This window comes from Mesoplodon bidens, assembly GCF_964165515.1.
Source record: "Mesoplodon bidens genome assembly, chromosome: X".
Classification (NCBI taxonomy): domain Eukaryota; kingdom Metazoa; phylum Chordata; class Mammalia; order Artiodactyla; family Ziphiidae; genus Mesoplodon; species Mesoplodon bidens.
In genome coordinates this window covers 108,820,368-108,840,906 of record NC_138163.1, presented here as the reverse complement: position 1 = coordinate 108,840,906, position 20,539 = coordinate 108,820,368, and the positions used below count along the sequence as shown (strand labels likewise).

The window sequence follows — 20,539 nt, the reverse complement described above, 5'->3', positions numbered from 1 at the left end:
TTGCTATGTAGATTCCAGAGTTAAGTAATCGGTGATATTCTGGGAAGCTTCAATATTATGCAACTCAGTTCTCTCAATCTAGTATATACCAGTTCAGTCCAACCTTTCAAGTTTAGCCTATTTTTTTTTCTCCTCTAATACCTGGCTCATCTAACTAGGAAGAAAAAACAAGAGGGGAAATAAACATATATTTTCTAATTTCCTACCGTCTCCTCACTTTTGCTGTTTATTTTGATAACATTTTTATTTAGAAGCCTGTGGGATCAGAACATTTGCAAAAATGGCTAGGATTTACCGTATATAAATACACACATTGACATTTAGCATGTAGAAGATAGTTTTTTAAAAAAATCATCAGGATTATAACATATATATATAGAGAGAGAGAGAGAAGAAGGAGATATTATTTGATATTATGTTATGTTGGGTAATGGGAAGCCCTTTCACTTAATATAGTTGGTAATCATCAACAATGTTTTCTAGATTCCTAACAAAAATTCTATACACCATGAAGATTAGGAAATATAATTTAAGTTTTAAAACATAATTTTAGTTGACAGAGATCCCCATGATTAATACAACAAATGATTGAAAAGTAATATAAGAAGTAATGAATGCTATCTTTTCAAAATAAAGGAGTACCAAAACTAGACATTTATAGTACTTAACCTTAAGACAGTTTCAATTAATGAAACATATAGTTTGATATCTGTAAGGATTTCACTCAGTTATTTACAAACACACGTTAGTTCTAACTTGCTCACTTTTTTTTCTTAAAATTAATCAGTACATTTATAAGACAAAATTCTAGTCTCCCTATATGTACTATAGAGCTGTGCTGTCTAATACTGGAGCCCCTAGCCACATATAACAATATACATTTAAATTAATATAAATAAGTAAAATTTAAAATTCAGTTATTCTGTTGCCTTAGCCACATTTCAGGTGCTCAATAGTGATAAGTAGCTAGGGCAACCATTTTGGTGATACTGTATTTTTGTTGTTGTTTTATATTTTTTATACAATTTTAAAGGTTACTTTCCATTTACAGCTATTACAAAATATTGGCTATATTCCCCATGTTGTATAATACATCCTTGTAGCCCATCTTACACCCAAGAGTTTGTGCCTCCCACTCCCCCACCCTATCTTCCACCTCCCTCCCCTCACCACTGATAACTACTAGTTTGTTCTCTATATCTATGAGTCTGCTTGTTTTTTGTTATATTCACTAGTTTGTTGTACTTTTTAGATTCCACATATAAGTGAGATGACACAGTATTTGTCTTTCTCTGTCTGACTTATTTCACTTAGCATAATGCCCTCCGAGTCCATCCATGGTGCTGCAGATGGCAAAATTTTGTTCTTTTTTTTTTTTTTTTTTACGGTACACAGGCCTCTCACTGTTGTGGCCTCTCCCACTGTGGAGCACAGGCTCCGGACACGCAGGCTCAGTGGCCATGGCTTATGGGCCTAGCTGCTCCGCGGCACGTGGGATCTTCCCGGACCGGGGCACAAACCTGTGTCCCCTGCATTGGCAGGCGGACTCTCAACTACTGCGCCACCAGGGAAGCCCAAATTTTGTTCTTTTTTATGACTGAGTAATATTCCATTGTGTATATATACCACTTCTTTATCCATTCATCTGTCAATGTACACTTAGGTCACTTCCATATCTTGGCAATTGTAAATAATGCTGCTATGAACATTGTGGTGCATGTATCTTTTCAAATCAGTGTTTTTGGTTTTTTTCGGATGTATGCCCAGGAGTGGAATTGCTGGGTCATATAACAGTTCTATTTTTAGTTTTTTGAGAAACCTCCATACAGTTTTCCACTGGCTGTACCAGTTTATATTCCCACCAACAGTATACAAGGGGTTCCCTTTCGTCCACACCCTCTCCAGCATTTGTCATTTCCGTGCTTTTTGACGACAGCCATTCTGACAGGCGTGAGGTGAGAGCTCGTTGTGGTTTTGATTTGCATTTTCCTGATGATTAGCGATGTTGAGCATCTTTTCAAGGGCCTGTCTACCATCTCCACCGCACGTTACTTCATAAAAGAAACAGACTGTACATATTCTATAAAGAAATACAGCCAGGGCTTCCCTGGTGGCGCAGTGGTTGAGAGTCCGCCTGCCGATGCGGGGGACACGGGTTCGTGCCCCGGTCCGGGAAGATCCCACATGCCGCGGAGCGGCTGGGCCCGTGAGCCATGGCCGCTGAGCCTGCGCGTCTGTTGCCTGTGCTCCGCAACGGGAGAGGCCACAGCAGTGAGAGGCCCGTGTACCGCAAAAAAAAAAAAAAAAAAAAAAAAAGAGGCACAACCTATTATATATAAAATAAGCTACAGGGATATATTGTAAAACACATGGAATATAGCCAATAGTCTATAACAACTATAAATGGAGCATAACCTTTAAAACCTGTGAATCACTACATTGTACACCTGCAACTTAGGTAATATTGTGTATCAACTATATTTCAATTAAAACAGGAAAAAAAAGTAGCATGTGGTAGGCAGAATAATGTGCCCCCAAAGATATTTACACCCTAATCCCTGGAATTTGTGAGTATATTACTTTACATGACAAAAGGGAATTTGTCTGTGTGATGAAATTAAGAGCTTTGAAATGGGGAGATTGTCATGGATTACGTGGGTGGGCAAAATCTATGCACATGGGTTCGTAAAAGAGGAGAGCTTTTCCCAGTTAATAGTCAGAGGAAGATGTAACTGTGGAAGAATAGTGATAGAGATGGGCATTGCTGACTTTGAAGACTGAGGAAGACGGATACAAGCCAAGGAATGTTGGAAGCCTCTAGAAGCTGGAAAAGGCAAAGAAACAGATTTTACCCTGGCGCTTCCGGAAGGAATTAAGTCCCGAACCCACCTTAATTTTAGCCCAGTGAGACCTGTGTTAGACTTCGGAGCTACAGAACTATAAGAGAAATGTGTGTGGGATTTTTTGTTTTTTTCCCATGGCACGTGTTCCTTGATTTGATTTGATTTGATTTGATTTGATTTACAATGTTGTGTTAGTTTCAGGTGTACAGCAAAGTGAATCAGTTGCACATACATCCTTTTCTTTTTAAAGATTCTTTTCCTGTATAGGTCATTACACAGTATTGAATAGAGTTCCCTGTGCTATACAGTAGACCCTTAGTAGTTATCTGTTCTATATACAGTAGTGTGTATAGGTCAATGCCAGTCTCTCAATTTATCCCTCCCTGCTGGTAACCATAGGTTTGTTTTCTACATCTGTGACTCTGTTTCTCTTTTGTAAATAAGTTATTTGTACCATTTTTTTTAGGTTCCACATATAAGCGGTATCATACGATATTTGTCTTTCTCTGTCTGACTGACTTCTCTCAGTATGACAGCCTCTAGGTCCATCCATGTTGCTGCAAATGGCATTATTTCATTCTATTTTATGGCTGAGTAATATTCCATCGTACACGTGTACCACATCTTCTTTATGCATTCCTCTGTCGATGGACATTTAGCTTTCTTCCATGTCTTGGCTATTGTAAATAATGCTACAGTCAACATCGGGATGCATATATCTTTTCCAATTATGGTTTTCTCTGGATGTATGCCCAGCGTGGGATTGCTGGATCCTATGGTAGTTCTCTATTTCGTTTCTTAAGGAACCTCCATACTGTTCTCCATAATGGTTGTACCAATTTACATTCCCACCAACAGTGTAGGAGGGTCCTCTTTTCTCCATACCCTCTCGAGCATTTATTGTCTGTACACTTTTTGATGATGGCCATTCTGACTGGTGTGAGGTGATACCTCTTTGTAGTTTTGATTTGCATTTCTCTAATAATTAGTGATGTTGAGCATCTTTTCATGTGCTTTTTGGCCATCTGTATGTTTCTTTGAAGAAATGTCTAGGTCTTCTGCCCATTTTTCTATTAGGTTGTTTGTTTTTTTTGACATTGAGCTGCATGGGCTGTTTATAAATTTTGGAGATTAATCCCATGTCGGTTACTTCATTTTCAAATCTTTTCTCCCTATCTGTGAGTTGTCTTTTCGTTTTGTTTATGGCCTTTTATGTTACCCTTGATTTCAATACTGTACTTCTGACTTATAGATGACATTTCTGTATATGGAGGTGGTTTTCCATCCTTTTTCAGTGGGAAAGATCAATAGCTCATTGTCAAGGTAAAGAAGAGATTTGGATTGCCTTTCCTTGTTGGACTGAAACTAGTTTTAGGGAAAGGTGTTTGACCCCCTTCTCCCAACCTAGTTTCCCTTGGTCGATTGAACGAATAGCCATTACTCTTTCTATATGCTTATTTCCAACGAGAGTGTACTTTTGTGAGGGCTGCACAGCATTTTATTCCCCCCTCCCCTCTCAACAGTTTGGAACACATAGTAGGTCTCAAATAATTGTTTAGTAGATAAACTACTAGTTACTTGGATTAACTAAACCAACACCTCAAATGTGGCCCACAATTGCCCACTGACATTTTTTCTATTATTATTATTTTTTAATTGAAGTACAGTTGATTTACAATGTTGTGTTAAGGACAAGTATTGCAAATTACAGGTAAGAATTTTTTTTTCTATTGATGCTGGAGTGAGTCAAGGGAATAAAGAAATCAGCTCGGTTTCCCTCTTGAGCCAAAAACCAGTTGAGACATAAGACACAAGAATCAAATAGATAAGAGAGAAAAATATCAGCTTTGTCACTCTAAGATTGAATTGTACAATGAAATGGAACATATGGCCATAATGAGTCCCCCAGAACCTCCCTTCCTGACAGCATGTCTGAGAACGCAGCCTCCCACTTGCAGGGGGAAATCATTCCTGGGGAACTTATCACAGGGAGTTTGTGAGAGAGGTTGAATCTTTGGGGTGGCGGGGGACAGAGAGAGACAGACAGACAGACAGACAGACGGACAGAAGGGGTAAAACTAAAGAGCCCCACTGTGTTAGTTGGGTCTTCTGAGAGGCAGACTCTGAGACACAGGAGTGCAAAAATTTTATTGAGACATAAAGTTTTGAAAGATAGAAGAAGGAGAAAGCACAATTGGGCAGGAGAGCCTGAGATCTCAATGCACATTTGACAAAACGTCTGCCAACCCATTGGGGAGCTCCACAGCAAGCACTGTCTATTAAAGGGGTACCACTTTGGGCTGAAATGCCAGGCCTCGGCACTCCTGCTATGTTCAGTCATTGGTTGGGGCTGCCCAAGAAGAAGAACGTGGCTTTCAAACTCTGGAGGCTGTCAACTAACTTCACTTGTTGCAACTCACTGTCAAGTTCTTTCTGGAAGGGGGATCCGAGTGGCACCCCTCCAGGGCTGCCACACAGACCTACTGTGTTCCTTTTCCTACTGTCTCTGATTAGAAAAGTTATTCTTTCATCCCTGAAGAGGAATGGACAAGGGAGCAGAGAGGAGCTAGCTGTGTTGCTCCCATGTGTTTCTTTCTCCAGGAATGAAGTGGAAACACAGAAAGAAATACCAGTTAAGGAAAGGTCCTTTACACAAACGTGAGACATAAGAAATCATTCCCTCTGCTTCTTGCAACCAATACCATGTAATCCCGGTTGCCTTCTCAAAAGGTCCTGTTAACTGGAGAGCTTTTTATATTTCCGAGCCAGAGATCTGGGGGGGGACGCTGCGTAGCAAGATGGAAGAGAAAATAAGTAGGGGTGAGGATGACAAGAATGGAGCCAATGACGCTGGGCACTGTATGGAGGAAGGACAGAGAGAAAATCATTGTATCAAAGAAGGCTAAGAAGGGATTTGGGAGAAGATAAATGTCAGAGATATTAAAGTTGATTACTTTGGGTAGCATGTTATAAATTCCTTCTTGATCTCCACTGTGGAATCTTAAGAAAGTCTGCATTGCCCTCAGATGCTCCTGTGAGTGTGGATTCTTCACAGGATGCTCAATGAGGTATTGACATGTATGCGTGGAGGAATATACCACGCAACAGAACTTAGTAGCTGAGACACAGTCTACCTTAGGTGTGCGTGATGCCAAAACCTATGCTGTCAAGTGCTCAGCTTATACTGCTGTTGGTTGGCTTCCAAGGAGGGTGGCAGTGGTTCACAAAGTCAGTGGAACAGCTTAAAAATGATTTTGCCCTGAATATGCCAGAATTGTGGAGTTCCTTCTTGAATGGGCTTGTGTTCCAAAACCCGGGGTGTGGACCCAGAGAGTGGAGACACACTCTTTGTTTTCCGTAGTTGCTCCAGAGTAACTCTGCCTGGTTAGTCAACCCCCAAGGGTTCCCGTGACTTGACAAAGAAGATAGCCGTGATCCTCCCTATCGTCGCATTCAGCCGTTACCATGGAGTTTATCCTGGGTCCCCCTGGAATAGGTGACAGGTGATCAGAAGCAGTCCCTCTGGGCGGAACTACAAGCCCAGACAGCCAAACCAAAAGAAAGAAAATGCAGTCTCTGGTGAAGAGCAACGGAGAGAAGCTAAAAGCACAGGCCCTGGATATATAAAATGAATGCCCTCAAATCCTCCCATCACCGCCGTCATTGTTATTACTAAGAACAAGTCAGTTGTAGGAGTCAGAAAAGGTCGGTCTCTGTCCCTTCCTTTTCCCCGAGGCTGCAATGATGACTGCTCACCCACCTTCTGTCCAAACCCCGCTGCTTCTGGTTCTCTCCGGTCTTCATCTCCTGGCCTCGGTGCCCACTTTTCTCCTTCCGCTGCTAGTCCACTTTCTCCTCTTCCAGAGGCCAGCCTTTGGTCTCCTCTTATAATAACCATGGCAGCACAGAGCACGTAGTGTACTGAACTGCCACAGGCAGAGGCCAAACAAGAAAGGGACAAGTATTGACCTCCCCTCTGGTTAGCAAGCCCCATGTTTCCTTTTTATTATATATATATATATATATATATATATATATATTTTAATTGAAGTGTAGTTGATTTACAGTGCTGTGTTAATTTCTGCTGTACAGCCAAGTGAATCAGCTATACATATATATATATATATATATGTTTTTTTTTTACATTCTTTTCCATTATGGCTTATTATAGGATATTGAATATAGGTCTCTGTGCTATGCAGTAGGACCTTGTTGTTTATCCATCCTATATATAAAAGCTTACATCTGCTAACCCCAGCCTCCCACTCTATCCCTTCCCCACCCCCTCTCCCTTGGCAACCACCAGTCTGTTTCCTACATCCGTGATTCTCTTTCTGTTTCATAGATAGGTTCATTTGTGTCCTACTTTAGATTCCACATATAAGTGATATCATATGGTATTTGTCTTTCTCTTCCTGACTTACTTCACTTAGTATGACATTCTCTAGTTGCATCCATGATGCTGCAAATGGCATTATTTCATTCTTTTTAATGGCAGAGTAATATTCCAGACATCCTTCTAAAAATGCCTTTTCTGTTTTGATTAGCCAGCATCCCATTTTGTGATTTGCCACCAAGAACCCTGACAAATACAGAGATTATGGCAATTGTTAGATCGTAGAAGATTAGAGCCTGAAAAAGAGGGTGGGGTGTCAGGTAAGAGAAGAGCTAATGGAGAGGAAAGAGATGTTCAGACTGAGTAAGACCAGACGTCTAGGGTCAACTCTGAAATGTTTTACTTGTGAGACTCCCAGAAGGTGTGTCAAATCTAGGGGGAGTTTAGTGAAGGGGCAGTGACTTCATCTGGGGACTTGTGGAATCTGAGTCTTCTGGCGACATCCAGAAGGAGATGTTTCACAGATGGCTGTGCAAATGTCATAGTCAAGGGAAGCGCCTGGGAGTGGGGGCAGAGAGAGAGAGAGAGAGAGAGAATATGACTGGCCCGTGGATGTGGCTGAATTGGAGGGGAAATATATATTGAACAAGGGTTGAAGAGGCCAACAGCAGAATGCAGGAGGATGGTTAGCTTTACATAGTTCTCTCTAGATAAACCTTAGGTAAACCACAAAAGGACAAGGAAGGTAAGAAAAGAAGGGCACTGTTAAGAACTACGGAATGATCAAGCAGAGCAAGTGCTGAAAAGAGACTAATGGTAACGTGAATTAGTAAGCCAGTGATTCCTTTTGAGAGAGGAGTTTTGGTAGAGTTCCTTAAAGGGGAAAAATCTGTCCCTCCTCCTGTGTCGCCTAAATCCACCGCCTCTCCCCTGTCTCCTCTGGGTCTTCTTTCACTAAGTGTATCCCAGTCCACTCCTGAATTTGTAACCTTTCCCACTCTGTTGGCTCCTCTGCAGTAAATGAACATAGCTAAAATACCCTTTCCACTATTCTCCACTTGTAGAACTCCAGTGCCTCTTTGAAGACTCAGTGTCACCTCCACAGCGGATGTTGCCTAGGACCCAGGTAAGATTTAGACCCCTTTCCTCTCCTGCACTCACAGGGCACCTTGTAAGCCTCCTCTTTTAGCTCTTCCTCAGATAGATTGGTGCTATCTCTCTGTGTGTCCATCTTTTCCACCACGCTTGTGAGCAGGAACTGTGCCCGAGTCATATTATATTCCTAGTGCCAAGCATAGCGCAGAAAACTTCAAAGAATCCAGGATAATTTGTTGAAAGCATTTGGCTAAAAATTCTTGGCTCTTTTAATTGGGCCATTTGGCTAAAAATTTCCAAAGCTGCATGAATGCTCCCTCCTAGAATGTTTTATTTTAGGTTTATTTCTTGGATTACGGTTCTAAAAAATATTTTAAGGTGGAACTTTTACTTCTCCATCAACTTTATAGAAAAATTAAACTTTGGGGAGAAAGAAAATCGTGCCCAGGGAATTAGCGCACAGAAAAAAAAGAGAATAGATCTCCTTGTTGCATGTGGCCTAGTGAATATCAGATATAACATGTTGTAAACCAAAAGTAATGTTACCAAAAAATAAACGTTAAAATACAGATTAAAGGGAAGGAGTCTATTCCTCCTCAGGCAAGGCAGTCGCTTTGCATATTAATGAAACTTAAATGACTCACAGTAAGAAAAATGATTGGAATAGATTGCAGTAACTTAAAAATGAGTACACTTTAAACAGCTTGTGTGATGACTATGTGATTATGGAGAATCAAAATGGCTAGTCCCACTCTGATGCTCCCAGAAGAGAGATGACTGCTGGCCCTTAATTAACAAAGCCACACGTGGAGCCCAGGAAGCTGTAGACACAAAGAAAGTTGACAGGTTGACTTTGTGAAATACGCAAAGATGTCCGTCTGGAAGGTGACAACTACAATTCTGGGGCGTGTGAGGGTTAGGGATGTGTATAAAATCTTATAAACATCCAAGCCATTCTAGAATATTCACTGAAAGTGACAAGAAAATGGAAGGAAACGGGAAAAGACAAAGAGCTGCATAAAGACAGGTGAAAAGTTTAAAATATTTGATGGCTTGAGATGACTTCGGGGCTTGTGGCAAATTACTGTAAAACATGGCTTGGCAAAGATTTCCTGAAACGTTTTAGGCTTTGCCGGCCCCAGGGTCTTTGTTGCAATGACTGACTCTGCAGTTGTAGTGCTAGTGCGTATGCAGCCACAGACAATAGGTAATTGATTGGGTGCGGCAGTGTTCCAGTAAAACTTTGTTTATCAAAACCCTTGGGGACCAGATTTGGCTTGCAGACTGTAGTTTGCCAACCCGTACTCTAAAAACACCAGTTTGTGACAAAACAGCGCATTGCGCAAAAGCTCGTATGTAAATATGTGTGTGTGATCGATAATTGTTGGTTCAATCATTGTTGTTCCGGTTTTTATTGTGCTTGGTATGTTTTTATTGTGCTTGGTCCGGTACTCACATGAGGGTATGGCTGAGTGAGTTGGTTAAATCGAGGCATCAGTGTTATTTTCCAGCGTCCCAGGCGATTCCAAGGTGCAGCCACCACGTTTAACAAAGAGGATGCTGAAGAATGCTACGCAAAATTCAATGTGCCTATTATTCATCACCTGGGGTCCTGTTAAAATGCAGGTTCTGATTCAGTAGGTCTGAGGTAGAGCTTGGGATTTTGCATTTCTAACAAAGTGTCAGATGACAGTGACCTGCGGGTCCAGGGACCACATTTTGAGTAGCAAGGTGCTTGCACTGGCTTTCAATACCTGGGATGTCTTGGTCCTGCCCCTGAGACTGATGTAATTGGTCCTGGAGGTGGCCTGGGCATCGAGAGCTCTACAGACTCCCAGGTGGCTCTAAGGTGCGGCAAAGCTTGAGAACCTCTGTGCTCAATCCAGTGCGTGGTGACCTAAATTTTCGTTATTATGTTATCAGTAGCCCTGTTGGCCATTCTCCCCTTCCAAGCCACCCATTCCTCTCCTCTTCAGGTCCAAACCTCCAGAAGATGGGTGGGATCAGGATTAGCTTTTCATCCTTTCAGTCTTTGCCACCTCTGAGGAGTGGACTGTAGTTCAGGATGGAAAGAGGAGGGAGGCTCAGGCCACCTGGGTCGGGGAAGAATAAGCAGAACAGTTGTTCTAGGGGCCGAGTTAAAGGGGAGGCTGGTTGAGACAAATGGGGAATTACCGCAGAGGGCTGTCACGGCAAAACTCACCTCCAGGCTTGGGCCTGAGCTTGGCGCACTGGAAACAGCCATCTACCCTCCTGAAGCCTGGCAGCAACTGGCAGCCAAGCAGCTGGGAAGGATTTCTCCTTCTTGATATGCAGAGTGACACAGTTGGTCGAAAGGCAAGAGAGACCCCTAGTGGCAAAGTATAAAGGTGAAATCCTTTCATCAACAAGTCATAAACACCACAAATGAACTTAGCACTAAGTGAATGATAATGATGGTAAGGATGATAAATGGTGGCTTACAAATAATATATGTCCTATATGTGCCAGGCACTGTTGTAAGTATTTAGAAAACATTAACTCATTTAATCTCAGCAACCCAATGGGTTTGATGGTTTTTAAAAAATTTAGTTGATTGACAATATGTTTCTGGTGTACAGCAGAGTGATTCAGTTATACATACGTATTCTTTTTCATATTCTTTTTTCTTATTGCTTATTACAAGATATGGAATATAGTTCCCTGTGCTGTACAGGAGGTCATTGTTGTTTATCTGTTTTGTGTAGAGTAGCTTGTATCTGCGAATCCCAAACTCCTAATTTATACCGCCTCCCCCCTTCACCTTTGGTAACCATAAGTTTGTTTTCTATGTCTGTGAGTCTGTTTTTGTTTTGTAAATAAGTTCATTTGTATCATATTTTAGGTTCCACATATAAGTGATATCATATGACATTTGTCTTTCTCTGTCTGACTTAACTTCACTTAGTATGATAATCGCTAGGTCCATCCGTGTTGCTGCAAATGGCATTCTTTCATTCTTTTTTATGTCTGAGTCATATTCCATTGTATACATATACCACATCTTCTTTATCCACTCATCTGTCGATGGCCACTTAGGTTGCTTCCATGTCTTGGCTGTTGTAAATAGTGCCGCTATGAACACTGGGGTGCATGTATCTTTACGAATTATAGTTTTCTACAGATATATGCCCAGGAGTGGGGTTGCTGGATCATGCTGTAGCTCTATTTTTCGATTTTTAAGAAACCTACAGACTGTTCTCCACAGGGGCTGCATCAATTTACATTCCCACCAACGGTGCAGGAGGGTTCCCTTTTCTCCAAACTCTCTCCAGCATTTGTTGTTTGTAGATTTTCTGATGATGCCCATTCTAACTGGTGGGAGGTGATACCTCATTGTACTTTTGATTTGCATTTCTCTAAGAATTAGTGATGTTGACCATCTTTTCCTGTGCTTCTTGGCCATCTGTATGTCTTCTTTGGAGAAATGTCTTCTGCCCATTTTTTGATAGGGTTGGTTTTTTTGTTGTTGTTGTTATTGACTTGTATGAGCTGTTTGTATATTTTGAATATTAAGCCCTTGTCAGTCGCATCATTTGCAAATATTTTCTCCAGTGGGATTGACACTTTTATTATCCCTGTTTTACATATGAGGAAACTGAGGTGCAGAGAAGTGAAATAACATGCCCAAGTTCCCCCAATTTAGGAAGTGGCTCAACTGGGATTTGAATCCAGTCAACCTGTGGTGAAGGATCCAAGACAGCGAACTGCTTCTCCAAAACAGGAGAGTAAGAAGGATCTTCAGTCAATTTATAGTTGTAAACACTCACAAACAGCTGCTCAGCCAGTGCTTCCTGATATCTAGAGGAGAACAGTATATATATATGTATGTGTGTATATATATATACACATACATATACACACACATAGAGATAGAGAGAGAGATAGACTGTATCAGAGAGAGAGCAGGGACTTTAAAGCAGACAGAGAAAGAGTGAAAAAAAACAAATTTGACTAAAAAGAGTAAAGGGAGAAATACCATTCAACACCATTTTCTGGAAACTAAACTCAAAGGACCATAATCCTCCTTTTTAAGAAAGTATTGAAGCACAGTTATAGGGAAATGTAGAAAAAAATGACTCCTTAGCTAAACTTGTTCATATTTCAGTAAATGTTAAAAGCAATCTAGTAACTCTAAAATGACTCAAGCTACTCATGTGTCTTTGAATATAGGATACGAAGTCTGAAAATTTCTAACTCTGACCTTTGTAAACTATACACGACACAGAAGAAACAATATGTTTTGAGTATTTTTTCTCGGACCTAGACAACCTTAGGGTTTACATGGGAACAGATTTCATCAGCTCAAATAGAGGGTGGACTGAGAGAGGGGAAGAGTTTCCAAAGGGGAACAGAAAAGACAAAACCAAACCAAACATAGGAAAGCAGGTCTGTCGTTTCCTTGGGAAATCCTTTTACTGGGAAATAATTGTCTTTCTGCCTATAGTCAAGAAGACAAGGTAATAGGCTCACGCCTCTCCACATCGAGAAGGGAGAAAGCAGAGACCACACTGAGAGTAAGAACAGGCTGATTTTGAGAGAAACTCTGAGCAGACACAGGTGGCCACGGTCTGGAATGAGGCAGTGGTCTGAGTGGGACCAGCAGCTCTCTAGGTGTTCCAGTGTCTCATCCCATCCTCTGAGTGTTGGCTGCTCTGGGTTTGGGGCCGCCTGTGCCATAATCTCTCTACTTCCTTTCTGGTGAGCTTATCTACTCCATGACCTCAACCCATCTATGTATATTGTATAGGCTAATATGTCCCACATGTATTTTTCCAAACCTGACATCCCCCTGAGGTCCAGATTCGTTTTTCTGGCTACCTGCATGACAGTTCCTCTTGGGTATCTAATAGGCATCTCAGATTTTACATGACACGCCTTCCCAGCCCCTCGAGTCCCCCTGCAGACACCCCCAGATTAATAAATAGCACGACCATCAGCCAGGGTGTTCAAATCCAAACTTGAGCCTAGATTATTTTCGTCATTTCCCATTCCTCACCTCTGGTCCATAAAGCAGATCCTGTAGACTCATCCAGTTCATCTGAAATTTGTCCGCATCTCTTCATTTCCTGTACCAGCACCGCAGTTCAAGACCCCATTGTCTCTCTGGGCTGCTACAGTGATCTCTTAACTGGTCTTTCAGCTTCAACTGTCCTCATCCTCTACATTCTTCAAAGCAGCCAGAGTCAGAATAACTTGGCTTCACCTTCAGAGAGCTATGTTCTACTTGATATTCAATATCACAAATTGACCTTCAGCCTGGACCTTATATTTTTCAGTCCTTCTATTGAGGTAATTTGGGGTTTGGGGTACCATGTTACCTTAATGGAAGAAAGAGTACAGTAAAAACACCTACATTTGCACATGTTGTAAGGGCAGTCTGCATGTCCATCATGGTGACTAGGGAGTCACCCCTATGTTTGTGTGCAGGCCAGCCTGAGGCTCAGTTACCATTATCACTGTTGCTCAGGGTGAGCTTGTGAAAGAGGGACCCTGCCAAGCTGGCTTCTGGGGTCTCCATCTTGCTTCCCAGAATCAACAAACACTAACATTTACATATTTTAGTGAACTCAGAGTTTTCAGGTAAAGTTAAAAGACCCTTTATTTTAATCCCTGTCCCATCCCATTCCTCCAGAAGCAACGCTACTGTGATTTTTATACCGTGTTTTTATACTCCTGCTATTCGCAGGGACCCGCATTCAGCAGGGCCTCACCTCACCACCCCCCATATACCCACATTGTTTATAAGGGGAAGATGGATTTTGCACTTTCCAGGGCCCCATGGAATGCCTTCTCCCTCCCTCTGTGGAGATCCTGAGCTGCATGTGGGTGGGGCATGGGTGGGTGGAGAGCCTCCTGGATACCTGTTTTACAAAGTGAGCGATTTGCACACAGGAACCAAGGAGAGACCTTTATTTCTTTAGGAACCAAATAACTTTATTGGAAGAAACAGAAAAAGTGGAAGAAAAAAACTTAAGTGATAACGTAAAGTCCAGGAAAACAGAGTCCTGCACTTGTTGCAAAAAAAAAAAAAAAAAAAAACCAAAAACTTAAGCGAACTTCTGCAAAGGCAGTATTGCCGTCTGCATGGCAGGCACGGTGACCAGGGCTCTGGTCACCCCGTGGCTCTGGGGAAGTCCAGTCCAGGCTCAGTTCTTGTCGCTGTCGTCCAGGGTGAGCTTGTCAAAGAGGGACCCTGCCAGGTCAACATCCGGGGCCTCCATCATGCTCAGGGTGGTGACATGACCCTCCAGCTCTCTGATGAACGCCACCTGCTGTCTGAGGTAGTGAGTTGCCAGGAAGTGGCGCAGGTGGTGGTCGCTCTTGTCGGTGGCCAGCTGGTACAGGTGGAGCAGGTTCTGGTACACGCACTTCTCCAGGAACAAGGCGCACTTCATGGCCTTGAGGCTGCTCTTCCAGTTGTCACTGACTGGGTTCCCGATGTCGTGAAAATCGAGGCGGCCCCTGCGGTTGTTCTGCAGGCATATCAGGTTCCAGACCCGCGAGCTGTGCTCGCTGGAGTGGTACACGAAGAACCAGGTTAAGTACCTGACGGCCACGTCGCCATCGTGGCGGAGGTAAAAGGCCACGTCCAGGCAGAACATGGAGGCGTGGAACTCCAGGGTGACGTGGCTGTTGACGGCGGCCTCGCAGTCGGGGTGGTAGTTCTGGCGCACCTGCGAGGGCCGCGCTTGCTTCATGGTGGACGGCTCGGGCATCGTGGCGGGCGTGAAGGCCAAGGTGAAGGCGAAGCCGCGGGGCCTGCGGTCGCTGCCTCAGAGCTCTCCCGTGTGGTCGAAGAGGGCGGCCGCTCTGGGACAGACCGGAAATGGGGTCCATTACGGGAGGTAGGCGGTGGGCTTGCGGTTCTGTTACCGGAAGTGGTCGCGTGGGGTGGGCGGGGCACGCACGCTGCTCCCACGTTCCCTCACAGCCTGCGTGAGGCAGGGTGACTTTGACCTGCGCACCTGGTATCTATTAAGTTTTTAACTTTGCAAAAATATTTCAGTTTCCAATGACTTTCTCTTGTTCTCTAATTGCGCCCTCTTATAGCACCGTGTTCTCATTTTATAAACCCATTGTCTTCCTTAAAATTCTGAGAATATGAATTTGTAATTTTGGGTACTGTTCTCTTCCGTTTCCTGTATTATAGTTGTTTTTTTCTCCAGAAATAGTTCTGTTTGTTCATCATGATCTTCTCTTTGACTTTCCTCAAATATCTGGCAAACATTTGTCCATTCGTATCTGGGAGTAAAGGAGTCATGTGATCAGCCAAGGTAACTAGCATGGATCTGATCTACAGTTGGGACGCCCGTTTCACTAAGAGTCTTCTCCTCTGAATGGAGGGTCTCAGTGTGTCAGTTAGGGAGTCTTTTCTATTCGGGGTACATGGTGTGGAGCTTGTAGGTGAGATAGGGAGCATCCCAAGTGCCAATAAGCTTGGCATTTTCTGACATTAGAAGACTTTCGTATATCTCTTCTGTAATAGATTGTGTCGTTCTGTTTTGTTTGTTCCTCTTCTGCTGAGCGGGTCTGCGGTTATCTGAAACCTGCTCTCGTATGGGTTCCCTTCCTGAGCCTTTGAATGACATAAGGAGACTATCACCCCATCGCCTGCACCACCCCTGTGCACTGGATCTTGGTCAGAACAAAAAATAAAAATGTACTGTCTTAGGCCAGCAAGACTTGGGATATTTGTGACTGCAGTTAGCCTACCCTGACTAGTTCCCCAAAGGAAGTTCTGGATGACTACAGGTTCTAAGCCGTTGTAAGCTTATAGCATTTCCTTTGGTGCAAATGCAGATCCCAAAGTTAAACAGTCTAGATAGAGCCGAATCATCATGCTCTTATTTCTTTTGCTAAATTCACCAATAATATATATCAGTCCTGCTCCCTTTTTCCCTCCTGGAGAGTGGAAGGAAAAATCCCTCAAAGACCCATGAAGCACAAGGAGTAAGTTTTTCCATTTCCCTCAGTGCTGGGGAACAAACCCAGGCTGGTCCTCAGGTGCCCGGCCTTAAGCCGACAACAGGAGGCATAAGGGGTGGGACTGGGACTGGCTGACCCCTGAACCAGTCAGCTGTGGTGAGGGAGATGTGGGTCACGTAGGAACGGGGGCACCCCCGGAACCACATAACTGGAGGATGTGTTTGTGTGGGGCAGCTCCCCCGAAGAGGAGGATACTGGTCCAGAGCTGGCAGCGGAGCTAGGGTGATGGTCCAGGGATTGTCCCAGTTAGCCTTCCGTGTTGGAGTGTGAGGGATGTAGACTGGAGGGAGTCCCAGACCTGTGTGTGTCTCCTCCACCACACAGCAGGCTGGGCGCTTAGCACCTCATTTGCTGCGCAGTTCCTCGCCTTTGGAAAAGAGGAGAGAGAGAGAAAGGAGCAACAACAGTGGGCTCAGAAAGGCCTGGAACAACCAGTTTGAGACATCTGTGGGGGTGGAAAATGGCTTCAGCTCCCAAACGCGGCCTCTGGAGTCCCTGGGGCAGGGTTGCCTGGCAGTGCTCTCCATGAAGGCCAGGGTTCGGGAGCCTGGCCGCAGTGAGCACCGGTTAACCAAGGGGACCAGGGCGCCAGTCCCAGTGAAAGATTTGATGAGTCCTCACCAGACCCGGTGATTCCCTGCCTTCTCACTAACCCTCGCCATTCCGTGAGGGAGGATTGTTTTTATCATCTCCCACACGAGGAAACTGAAGTCTGCGATATAAACTTCTTGTGCAAGACGATGTGGAAACTGGAGTAGTCAGATCTGACTCTCAGCTACACCCCTAGTGACCTCAGTCAATAAAATGGGGTATACACAGGACACTGTGTCATGTGGTTTCTTGAGGCCTCTCCCAGGTTTACATAATGAGAGAACAAAGAGGTGCAGACAGACAGCTGTTCTGATTCTGTAGCAGCTCAGTTACCCCCCTGCCCCCCTTCTCGGCACAGTCCTGACCTTCGGCGAGGCCAGCTTTCCCGTACCCAGCCATACAGGACAGTCTCTTCTTGCTCAGCTTCTACTAGGAAAGAAGCTTAAGTAAATTTTTAAAAATTTATGAAGAACCACAGTTTGAGAGGGAACAAAACTTTTCCTCAGCAGGCCGCCAAGCCCCTGAGCACGGCCGGGACGAGGGCGTTGAAGCTGGGCATCACTCCTGTCCTGTGCCTCCTGGCCAACCCCTCCAGCTGGGTTGTTCGTGATTTACATTCTGCTGGTCTTATGGATAGGTGACATTTCCTCTTCAGTTTGTGATCTCTCATCCTCTTTCAATGGGGGTCATCAATATTTCATCCTAGGGTTAGAACAGAGACCTGGGTTGCCTTTCCACGTAGACTGCAATCAGTTTTCTAGAGAATTATTGAGCACCTCTCTCCTAAACTCCTGCCCCTTGGTCGATTCTCCACATAACCATTGACACGTGTGTATGCTTTTTTCCAACCAGAGTGTACTTTGTGAGGTCTTATGAAGATCACCACCCATCTCCCTCTCTCCACAGTGTGATGCACGTAAATCCGCCAAAATTGCTCACTGGTTCTGTGTACCTCTTTGGTGTAACTAAACCACACTTCTCCAATGTGGACCCTAATTCTCCACACCTGATTTTTTAATCGGGGGGGGGCGGCGGGGAGGGGTAGGGCTGAGAGGTCAGAAAACCACCCATGTTCTGCATTTAGTGGCCAGCAGTGGACTCAGACCCATTTCTTATAGAAACGAGCACAAAGAGCAGTGGGGATCATCACTGGTCCTCAGTGCTTTCCTGACAGTTACTTTGTGATTGAGCACGTGTTGTTCAAAAATCCAATACCTCAGTTGTACTTCTTAATCCCGAAGGAGATCTAATGATTCCTCTGTTCCATGAGGCCAGAGACTGTGACTCCCTTGTGGAGCCTTCTAGTCTAGCTGTGGTCCTGTGATTACTGACTGCTTCTCAGATGCTCCGTTTGACCCAAGGAGGGGTGAGGAAGAACCGCTACAGGAGGAAGGTAAACAACACAAGTCTTGGGGGTGGGCTCAGCCTCTCAGTAGTGACGCTATTGTCCAGAAATGCCTGGGCCCCTCACCTGGGCCATACTGCTTGAGGCAGCCCTCACAGACATTTCCCCTTTGGGAGCCAGTATTGTGATTGGACCCGCCCCCCCCACCACCACCTTGCGGTTCCTATTATGATTGCAAGATGCAGTTCAGTGACAACCACCAGGGAAGTTTGAAAAAAAAACATGGTTTATGAGTCACAGGTCCTGGAGGACACATGGCACGTGTGGAGCCACACAGCGAGGTCATGGGTAAGACGAGAGTACGTGTGCAGGCCTGGGGTCCTTTATTGGGGTCTAGCATGGGATGCCTGGGGTTTCCCAGGTTCGGTCTTTATTGGTGAATTTAAAACATGAGCGGGAATGAAAATGCCAGAAGGGAAAAACAAGTGGTCAGATGGTCAGTTCCCTAAGTGGACCAGAGATCTCCGAAACAAAGGAAGCTTCTGGGGCGGGACCGCCTGGCTCTTCCTCTAGTCCTGTAGCTGGCAGTGTGTTTATTCAAGATAGCTGTCTTTGATGTGGGTGCCTAGGCAATCCGAAGCTTAAGCTCAGGCACTTGCATTACAAGAAAAAAAAAAAATCCTAAGTCAGCTGCTTACAGGACAATCCCCCCTGTGATGCTGAAGCATCTGAGTTAGTGGTGAGGACGTTAACAGCCTTCAGTCATTTGTAGGCGGGGAGCTGTCTGGTTTGGAGCGCACACCGTGGCCTGATTCCGTGGGGAAATATGATACAGTGCTGTCCTGCTGTCGGCAGGGGACAAACTCACAGTCTGACGAGCCTCTTGGTATAGGGTAGGGTCAGCCAGCAAGGACTTAGCAAGTTCTGCAAAGTCATATCATAGTAGGTTGTTCCCCGATGCCATCGGGGCAATGCGTTTATTCCACTGTTTCTGGAAAGACTGAATCTGCATGGCAGCGTTCCGCAATATAAACTGGGAAGTCGGGCCACCTGGGTGAGCAGCTAGGTCTCCAGCTGGTGACGTGGCCCAGGGGTGTCATCTCTGGTATAGGACGCATAGGCATCTCCAGTGGTGAACTCTTGGGCTGGGGCGGTATTGTCTGGAATGGTATCCTCTCCAGCAGTGAGTCTGTCTCACTCAGAGGTGAGGTCCTCTGGAGTGGTGGCCACCCAGGGGCGGGTGCATGCTCCCACGTGGCTATGCAGTTGGGGTATTGATCATGGGCTGGGCATAGGCTAGCCTGATATAACTTAGAGGCTTCCCCGAGGACCGAGCTGCACATCTGACGCCTGCTGCTAGTGGAACAAAATGTTAAGAGCTCTCTGGGGTCATCAGGGGCACATTTAGCAACAGAGTAGGTTGCTGTCCTTTCCTTCCCGGAGGAGGAGCTCATCCAAGCACATAAAGATTCTGGGCACACTTATATCCCAGGCTACGGGAGATCTTATGGATGCTACTTAGGCATTCCTGGGCTCAGCCCGTGAGGGCAATCAGTGGACAAATCCTGGAAGCACAGTCCCTGTACCCAGGTGGGTTTTATGTACGAGCCATCATAGGGCCAGTTAGCATGTAGCACTGTTTGATGTTGAAATTGGGCAAGTGTCATTTAGACACTGCTTCCAGGGGCCCCTTGCCTATAAAGGGATGCGATCCCTTTGCCGCTCAGACTCAGTGGCATACTAGTCTGAGCCCTTCCAACAGGGCTCGCCAGCATTCCCTGCTTTTCCACCCTGTGGTGCTACTGTGGGCCGGAGCAGTGTTTTTACAGCAGTATATCTGGGTGCGGGTTAGGCCCAAGGGCTCTACCAGCAACCCTATCACCCAGACGGTACAAAGCAATAAGAACAGCCATCACCAGATGGAGCGCTGACGTTTGAAGGAGCTTGGGTCAGGTTCCTTCTGGATGAGCTATCTGTGTATTGCTTAATGGCTGAGCGCGGTTGCTTGGTGGGGGAAAGTACAGGGTTGCCTTGTCTGGCGTGGGGTCAGGCCACGACTCGTAGCTTGCTCGGCATGTTCTCATCGCCCAATGTGGCCTGTGCCCACCAAGCAGAGTTCCTTTCCCTCTTTCAGACCCCCAAAGTGCGCCACTGGTTGGTCCCGGGGCGATGGCTGGTACTTCCTCTAAGTTAGGTGGGGCATTCAGTTTCATTAGGCAGCTCTTGTAGCCACTGTATTTGGTGAGAGCGGCCAGTGTGGAGGTGGCTGCTTTTGGAGAGTCGTCACCGTTGGCAGGATCTCCAAAGAGATGATCTCGCACT

General features: G+C 44.9%; 2 protein-coding genes across 2 annotated transcripts in view; one reads left to right on the top strand and one right to left on the bottom strand.

Annotated features, from left to right (window-relative positions):
• The window catches only part of LOC308609441 (melanoma-associated antigen B16-like), a gene marked incomplete at its 3' end in the record, with an annotated part of 609,526 nt that overhangs the window by 531,223 nt on the left and 57,764 nt on the right, over positions 1-20,539 (top strand). Inside the window, exon 11 of the mRNA XM_081223109.1 lies at positions 8,244-8,305. The remainder of the gene's footprint in view (positions 1-8,243; positions 8,306-20,539) is intronic.
• Positions 14,442-14,993, bottom strand: LOC308609442 (ferritin heavy chain-like; the record flags this gene model as incomplete). Its single annotated transcript, XM_081223110.1, has 1 exon — positions 14,442-14,993. The coding sequence occupies one exon, from the start codon at positions 14,991-14,993 to the stop codon at positions 14,442-14,444; it is 552 nt and encodes a 183-aa protein (XP_081079236.1).